The sequence below is a fragment of the Acomys russatus genome, chromosome 13, assembly GCF_903995435.1.
Source record: "Acomys russatus chromosome 13, mAcoRus1.1, whole genome shotgun sequence".
Taxonomy (NCBI): domain Eukaryota; kingdom Metazoa; phylum Chordata; class Mammalia; order Rodentia; family Muridae; genus Acomys; species Acomys russatus.
Genome location: NC_067149.1, coordinates 67,632,759 through 67,641,635, shown reverse-complemented (window position 1 = coordinate 67,641,635; position 8,877 = coordinate 67,632,759). Strand labels below are relative to the sequence as shown.

The following is an 8,877-nucleotide window of genomic DNA, read 5'->3' as shown; positions in this document are numbered from 1 at the left end:
GGAGTCCCGAGGAGCGGCGGCCGGCCGCGTGCGAGCGGCGAGGCGGGACGATCAGAAGCCCGAGCCCGAGGTCGGGGGTCCCGGCGGGCGGCCGCCCTCTCGGCACCGCCCTCGCGCGCCGCCGCCCAGGTCCGCCCCGGCCGCCGCTTCCCGCCCTCGCGGTCCTCCGCTCTCAGCGTCGCGGCCGCTCCCTCCCCTCCGCGGGCGCGCGCGCGTCTGGCCGAGGCGGCGCGGAGCACCGAGCGCGTCGATCGGTCTGCTCCCTGCGCGCGCGCGCACGTACGCGCGCGCCCTCCCGCTCGCCGGGCCCATCGCGCGCTCCGGGCTCGATTCGGCAGGCGGCGGCCGCGGCGGCTGAGGAGGCATCGCTGTGGCGGCGGCTGAGACGGCAGAGGAAGGCGGCGGCGGCGGCGGCTCGGCCCGGAGTCCCGCTCCCGCGCCATTCGGACCCGGAGCGAGCGTGGCGCGGGCCTGAAGGCGGCGGCGGGAGCCTGAGGCGCGGCGGCTCCGCGACGCGGAGAGAGGTAGGGCGCGGGCGGCGCTCCTGGGCCGCTGCCGGGTGCGGAGCTCGGCGCGGCCGGGCGGGGCCGCGGCGCTGAATGAAGCCGGCTCGGGGAGGCGGGCGCGGGGCGCCGAGGCCGGGCGGCCGCCGCTTCCTGGACCGGGAAGCCTCCCTTCCTCCTCCTCTTCCTCCTCCTCCTCCTCCTCCTCCCGGCCGCGGCCGCCCCTCCGCGCCGCCCCGGCCTCCGCTGCACCCGGCATCCGCGCCCGGCTCAACTTGTGGGGCGCGCGGGCTGCGCGGGGACGCCGTCCTCCCCACTCCAGCCCCCGGGCCGGGCTGCGGGTCCCCGGGGAGGTCGCGGCGGGAAGTGCCCGGACCCCGAGGCTGGAGGTCGCTGTGGTTCTGGGGGGGGCTACGGTGTCGTGGGGGGGGGGGCACGCGCCTGCCGCCGAGTTCGCGACCGCTCCCCTCCCCCACGCTCGTACGGGCTGTGACATTGCCGCGGCCACAAAGGAGGAGGTGGAGGTAGGGGTGGCGGCGGCGGCGGCAGAACAGGTGGCCCACGCCCTGCGCGGAAATCCCGCGACCCGCGGTGAAAGGCAGAAAAAGTTAACGCCGCCAGGTCCGTGTGGCTTTGTGTCGCGCCAACACCGGGGAAGCGGGCAAGAGCCGAGGCAGGGGGCTGCCCCTGAGTGGAGCGCAGGCAGCGCGGCTCGCAGAGCTTCAAGTTTGAGTCGCCTCCGGTGCTGGTCGCTCAGCCGGGCGGGTTTGTCCCTTGCCCCTTCCAGAGCGACTCGGTCACTCACTGTAGCCTTCGGGAGGGCCACCGAAGCCCTCTCAGGCCCGGGTCACAGCCCAAGCCCTGAGCCAGCCTTGTTAAAGCGTGATTATCCTCAAGGCGAGGAATTAAAAACAGAATGGCATGTTGTGGTGGAAAAGTCGCCTGAGAAGAAATCGGAGGGAAAAGTCTGTTCGTAGTGATCACTTCGGAGTGAACCCTATGGCTGGTGTCACTCTTGAGGGAAGGGCCACCTTGCTGCCCCTGAATGTCGACAACAGTCAAATATGCTAGAAGGGAATATATGTAATTTGAAACTGGGTATGCACAAGCATCCTTGGTTTTATGAGATGGCAGACAGTAATTTAATTTTACATGTTTTTTTTTAAAAAGCAAAGTTGTTGGAATCTAGTCCTAGCCACGCCCCTCTACTACCTTTTGTGACTGGGTGAGGGGGACTCTTTCCAACTTACAGTTTTCCTTGTCTAAGACTTTTTTTTTTTTCCTAGTGGACTTAAACATTACTGGGTTTTAAAAACCTGACTCAAGAATTTTTTTCTCAGCAAAAACTAGTGTGTAAGTAAGTACCAGGAGATGTTTCTGTAATCAGACATGATTCACTCTCTGTCCACTGAAACTCTAAGTTAGCCAACATTTTAGTCCAGGACTCCTTCAGACCCGTTAAAAAAAACTATTGAGGGTCTCAGAAATCCTTCCGGGGGGGCGGGCATGCCAGTATTTACTACACTAGAAAATAACAATTTTTTCAATTTTTTTTTTCAATTCATTCAGAACTAGGAATAAAATGTCTATTGGTAACATGAATGTATTTTTAATGTAAAGTAACTTTTCTAAAGCAAAATAAGAGTGGCATTGTTTTACACAATTAGCGGCCTGTTTAATTGTGTCTTCATAGGAGATAAATGTATCTTTCATATCTGCATGTACATTCTTTTTACTGTGACTACAGAGCTTAGAGAGCCACCTGTACATAAAAGTATAGAAAGAAGGCTCAAAAACAATTGCTATTAAAATGGCTTTAACCTCTTGCTCCCTACCACACACAGTCTTAGGAACCAGTGGGCAAAGGTCACATTTCCACATGATTCTTTCCACCTAGCCCATGGTCTACATTTGCCACGGTCCACACTTGTTATAAAACCTGAAGGCAAACAGGTAAGTTAGGTTAGTAATGGCTCCCAGATGGCCCCAGTCAGGCAGCAAGAAAGGACAGGTGGGAGCTGCCTGAGGGGCTGCTAACAGTGGTACACAGGTTGAGGAGGACAGTGTGTTGGAAAGACAAACTGCATTGTTTTCTCTTGGTGCCTGTGTGATAATTCTTGGTCACCAATAAGTAGGACTTGTGATTGTGTTTATTTACACTACAGACACACATATTAACCTGGAACTACTTAGTCTATAATAAGTAACTGTAGCTTTAATGCCATTCTTTTGCATCCATATCTCCGTATTTGTAATAATATGTGTTATATGAGGGAAAGGAGATAAAATTAACATATTCGTTTTTATTTGGGGATTGCTAACTGTGTGAATTGCCAGTGCTTGTTGTGCCAGTTGGGAGGCAGTGGCTGTAAGCAGAGCAGAGTCGCTGGGCCTACTGAGAAACTTTTTATGTCCTTCACATTTTTCTTCTCTAAAGGTAGTCTTTATCTCTGAATTTTATTGTTTTATTTTTCTTGTTTAGAGGTACTTTTTTTTTTTTACTACTCATATAGGATTATATATTATAATTGATCTGATCACAAATACCAAATTGTTATACCAAATACCAAATCTTCTACCAAATAGTTAATCTCAAATCCTCAAAACTCCTACTTTCTACCTTTGTTTTCCCCACAGATACTTTATAGATGAAAATGTCATCAAATATTATCTTTATTTGCTTCACTGTCTAATTTTTTCTTTCCTCACAATAATTCAATTTTGACACCAGACTCCTACTTTGCTGCCTATCATGGGAAAACTACCCTGAGGGCTTTAAAACAGGTTTTTGCAGCTGTGGCCTCCAACCAAGATACTCCTAGGCTGCCTATTTCTGACTTTTAAAATCTAGGCAACAAGAACTGGTGCAAGGGTAGGTGCTGGGATAGCTGTCAACAGGCTTATGCAGTGTACACAGGGTGGAGAGTGTTGGGCCAGGTGCTTGGACCCAGTCACGTCATGATGCATTCCTTTGAGAGCCAGTAGCTGCTACTGCACAGTCATCTGGCTGTGTAGATGCAGCAAGCTGAATGATACAAGATGACAGAGCTGGTGTCCCTACATTCTTCCTAAATGTGGATGAGGGAAGTTGTCAGTGAAGCACAGCTTACCCTGTGTACATCTGCAGTCACAGAGTTTCAGAGTACCTTAGAGTTTACACGTAAAGGTGAGTGTTAACATAGCAATAACATACGTGGTAATCTTGTGTGAGACATGTTCTAATTCAGTTACATTTTTATTATTTTTATTATAAGGACTGCTGAAAATGACTGAGTATAAGCTTGTGGTAGTTGGAGCTGGTGGCGTAGGCAAGAGTGCCTTGACGATACAGCTAATTCAGAATCACTTTGTGGATGAATATGATCCTACGATAGAGGTAAATTTTGCTTTAATATTCTATATATGATTTGTGAAAGACAATTATCCTTTGTATAGAAAAGATATCTGATCATTTTTATAGTTACTAGAAAATTATATTGAAAGTTATTTTAATTATATGTGATATCCCTTAGTTTCAAGGCTTTAAACTGAGTGATAGGTAACCAAAATGCAAGGAACCCACTTGAGAGACTGTCACCAAGAATAAGGTCCACGGTGCCAACTGGGTCTTTGTATTTGCATTTTGATAAGTGTATCTGATGGGTCTATGAGAGTTAGAGTATAGCTTTGCATTTGATCGCTACCTGAAAGGTTTTGTTGTTGTTTTATGTTTGGTGTTTTTGAGACAGGGTCTCACTGTGTAGACCAGGCTAGCTTTGAATTCACAGAGATCCATCCCCCTGCCTCTGCTGCCCAAACACTGAGATTAGAGATGTGCACCCCTGTTCACCAAAAGAGATTAGTCTTTTGGATATGTTTTATCTTTATGAGTTTTTTAGAATTTTGATGTAACAAGGAGAAAATTTGATTATACTAGAAAAATAGAATGATTTGATTGAATTTTTCAAGCTTAATAAAGTTAGATCAGTAAGATTGTTAGGATTGTTTTCAGACATTTTTCATTTCATAAAATCTTAACTAGTTAAAGGCCCACTGCTAAATAATAGAAGTAAAACCTGGAAGAGATCCTGAAAAATCAGGTAGTATATCCTATTGCTGGCAAAGATTTAAGGTTTCCAGACCAAAGACAGGTTCAGTATGCCCAGAAGACCAGCTGGAGGGGCTGGTCTTTAACTGTGCTTGTTAACTCATTTTTCACAAAGTTCATAGATTACATTTATGTATAATCTAAATATACTAAATTTAACATCAGTGAAGCATGAAATAAATGTTGCCTTGCCTTTGAAATAGCCTTTATTGTTAGATTATTTCTTAGGCATCTTTACTGCAGTGTGAAGACATCCTATCCCTAGCTTTTATTCTTTGTTGTTATATGCCATTTTTAGTTTTTGGCATGCTAGGCAGCCTTCTACCCACCAAGCTACACCCCTATTTTATGTACTAATTCAAGAAGAAAAAGAAATGAGTTCTAAAGAATTTTCTAGAGCTTCAAGTAGGTCACAGTGCGCTGTTATAAGTCTGTTACGTCTTGAGACAGTGTGCTGTGATGGGTTTTGAGGGCACTGGTGAGCTTGGAAAAATGTTTATGTAACTTAGAACAGTGAAGGTTGATTAAATAACTGCTGGGAAGTGTCAAATAATTTTGGTAGTACACCACCCTCCAAAAAGATTTGACTTAAACATACAAATGACTTTTATTTGCTTTCTTTCGTTCTTTTTTGTTTGTTTGCTTTTCGAGACAGGGCTTGTCTCTGTAGCCCTGACTGTCCTGTACTCACTCTGTGTACCAGGCTGGCCTTGAACTTAGAGCTCTGCCTGCCTCTGCCTCCTGAGTGCTGGGATTAAAGGCATGCACTTTCTAAGTTTAAGAAGTTGCATTGGTGAAGTAGAGCTCTGTGTACCAGTCTTCATACATTTGACAAGTCAGTTCGGTGCTGTGCGTAGTTCTGCTTCTTTCTTTGAGGAAGATAAAAAAAATTCACCTATTCTGATTGGTATCGCAAATCCAAGGTCACTTGGCATGTTCTACCATTGAAGTCAGGGTACAAGGACGTTTTACTAGGATGCGTGTGAAGTGTGGAAGTTTTCCTGGGATTTGGAAGGTGATTTCAGCAGAAGTAACCCCCATTTTCCTTGAAAATCTGAGGGATTCCATTGTGCTTTCTGCGTCAGGTCGTAAAGCTTCATGAATATTTAGAGCACGAGGTCAGAAATGTAGGTGTATGATAAAATATAGCGTAAGAAATTCAAACTTGCTGGCGTGTACTATGCACCTCACGATCCATTCTGTAGAAGGAAGGTAGAAAAAGGTTATACATTTACATTTCTAATCCTGAGCATGATTTCTGTCAAGCCAGAGGAGTTGACGATGGGGAGCATTGATAACCTGTGAACTTTGACACTGACATTCCCCCAGGTAGGTTAGCCACCTGTAGAGAAGTCTCAGAGGTTATCCGTATCTCACAGGCTGTGGTGAGTCTGAGCAAACTGACATTGTAGTCTCTTGGTGTGCTTCCCCTGTAAGAAGGACAAAAGAACTGACCAAGACTTGATGGAATAAAGATGCCAAGTTCCTACGGTTACAAAAAGCTTTGATTGATGAAAAATACGGTCAGAGAGAAAATTAGAAAGAACATGGATGTTAAGCCTGGTCTGAGGCAGGAGGATTTCTAGTTCAGGCCCTGTCTGGGTTACAGAGCAGTGCAGGGACAGCATGACCCTGTTGTAAAGTGAAACATAAAAGAAGGGCTAGGGATGCAGCCCGTGATGAAGTGCTTGTACTTTGGACTTCCATTGGTCTCTACGTTTAAAATATGGCAGGAAGTTTTTTTTTTTTAAGTTAAATGATAATGCCATTAATATTTTTTAGTGATTTAGAATTTGTGAAAAATTATCCTAGGAGATAAGAGTAGTCATTGCTTCTTTTATCTATAAACTTGTGAGGTAGTCTTACTTGCCCAAGGATATTTAGCTAATTAGTGGTAAGACTAAATTTAAACTTTGTGAAAACAAGTGATATTTGCACTATGGTAAGTGAACAGTAGCTGTCTTTGAAAAATACTTAGTAATCTTCTAGACTCTTCAGCTGTATACTGTAATTTGAATATACTAATGACTGCTTTATGGCAGATACACAATAGAAAACTAAACAAGTGTGACCATAGAGCATGTTAATACTGAAGACCGTATACATGAGAATCACCTTGACGACTTTTCTGAAATATGTTCATCTTTTATAGTCTACAAAAGTTTTTCAAAGAAATCATTAACTTGTTAGTGGGATTTGGTTATTATACTCTCATATGAAGTCCCCAAACAATACTCAACTAGAAAGAGCAAAGAAAGAACTAGCCCAGAATATCAACAGTTCTGAGCTAAAAGCCTGTGTGCTGCTCTGGAGCTTTAAACATTGCTAAGGTTATCAAATTCATGCCCCAGTGGTATTTTATTTTGGTTTTCAAGTATGACATAGATTTGAAGTTCATCTTTTAAAAGTTAGGTTACTATGCGTTATGTTATCTTACTCTGAAGTTGTATTAAAACAGTTCGTCAGCTAGGTGGTGGTGGCCTACGCCTGTGATTGCAGCAGGAGGCAGAGGCAGGTGAATCTCTGAGTTTGAGGCCAGCCTGGTCTACAAAGTGAGTCAAGGACAGCCAGGGCTACACAGAGAAACCCTGTCTTGAAAAAAACAAAAACAAAAAACGGTAACAAGAAAACATTTTGACTTGAAAATAATCTTATTTATAAAGCAGTTTTGTTTGAGGAAACCTGTCTGCCCTTGTCTTACAAGGCTTTGGCCAGCTCTTCGTCATTTTGTGAGTGCCCTCTACTGGTGACTGGCTTGCTCTGATAGTGCACTACAAAGCTCAAGCTATAGATACAGCCCGTGCCTATGTCAGTTTATAAACCTATCAGTGTTACTTGGGAGCATTCTAGTAACTCATGGCTTTACATTTGTCCCCTGGTTTTTGTCGTTTTGTTTGTTGGTTGGTCGGTCGGTTAGTTGGTTTTCTGAGACAGGGTTTCTCTGTGTAGCCTTGGCTGTCCTGTACTTGCTTTATATATCAGTCTGGCTTCAAACTCACAGAGATCCGCCTGCCTCTGTCTCTTGAGTGCAGGGATCAAAGGTGTGTGCCACCACTGCTGGCAGCTTTCAATTTTTAAATAAGTTTTACTCTGTTAATATTATACAAAGATTACTGTGCACATTCTACTTAGGCCTAACTAGGTGAATGTACTTAAAGGAAAGGGGGCAGAGTCGGAGAACCCAAGGTTCATTTCTTTTTGTGAATACTGGTTGGGTTTAGCTTGTTGGATGAAAAGACTAAAAGCTGCAGTATACTCTAAATTTGCTTGCCTGTGCTGTGGGGCCACTTGATGGACTTTGAAGCATTGTGGGTCAACAAACCATTCTAGGAAGGGCTTTCAAAATGACAGATTGTGAAGGTTCTCATTTTGTAGATTAATTGTGGCATAGTTGAATATTAGAAAAACCATAAAATTCAGGCAGTGTATTTAGTGTTGAGTATTTCCTTAGTAATCATTTATTTAGACCTGAATTAAAAAAAAAAAAAAAAAACCCTTTTGGCTGTATATCTGAGTTTTTATGACTAGATTTTATAATACCTGGAATTGTTTAATTTATAATGTATTATTCAAACCAACTTGGTCCCATGAAGTTTTCCTGAACATTGGAGATACATTGAGGAGCAAACAGGCTAGATAGATTGTATGGCTGATGACACCTTCCATGTATTTTTAGGAGCAGTATTTAAGTTAGTGATCCAAGGCCTTTTATGTTGAGAGCATTAATGTCTTACCTCTGGACTGGGAGTGTAGCCCCTAATAGTATTATTACCCAGCATGGGTGCTAGCTGAACTCTGGTCTTCTGCATGAGCAAATGTGCTTTTAACTGCTGAGCCACGCAGGCTCTGGTGTTGTGATCTTACTTTAGTGGAGTTTGTAGCAGTGGTGGTGATGAGTTAGTGAGAAGAGTGCTAAGGATGGATGTAGCAGCTACCTTGGGTAATGTTTGTGAAAGTTTCAAGCCAATAAAGGCCATCATGAAGGACACTGAGGGCAAGAACCTCAGGGCAGGGACTGAAGCGGAGGTCCTGCAGGAATGCTGCTGACTAGCTTGCTCTCCATGGCTCGCTAAGCTTGCTTTCTTATTCAGCTCAGGACTACCGGCCCATGGGGACATCACTCCTAGTGAGCTACATGCTCCCACATCAACCACTAATCAGGAAAATGTCTCACAGACTTGCTTACAGGCCAATCAGATGGAGACATTTTCTTAATTGAGGGTCCTTTTCCCAGATGCTCCTCCCTTGTGTCAAGTTGACAAAACAAAACAAAAACCTGAGCAGCAT

General features: G+C 45.0%; 1 protein-coding gene across 3 annotated transcripts in view; it reads left to right on the top strand.

The window, feature by feature from the left end:
* The first annotated feature begins 333 nt into the window (after positions 1–333).
* The window catches only part of Kras (KRAS proto-oncogene, GTPase), a 33,290-nt gene continuing 24,746 nt past the window's right edge, over positions 334–8,877 (top strand). The window contains exons 1-2 of one of the 3 annotated variants that reach the window (XM_051155590.1): positions 334–524; positions 3,758–3,879. In XM_051155590.1, the coding sequence (XP_051011547.1) occupies positions 3,769–3,879 (111 nt within the window). In that variant the 5' untranslated portion in view covers positions 334–524; positions 3,758–3,768. Of the gene's footprint in view, positions 525–1,732; positions 1,857–3,757; positions 3,880–8,877 lie in introns of those variants that run through there. The other 2 variants (XM_051155592.1, XM_051155591.1) reach the window with 2 other exon arrangements.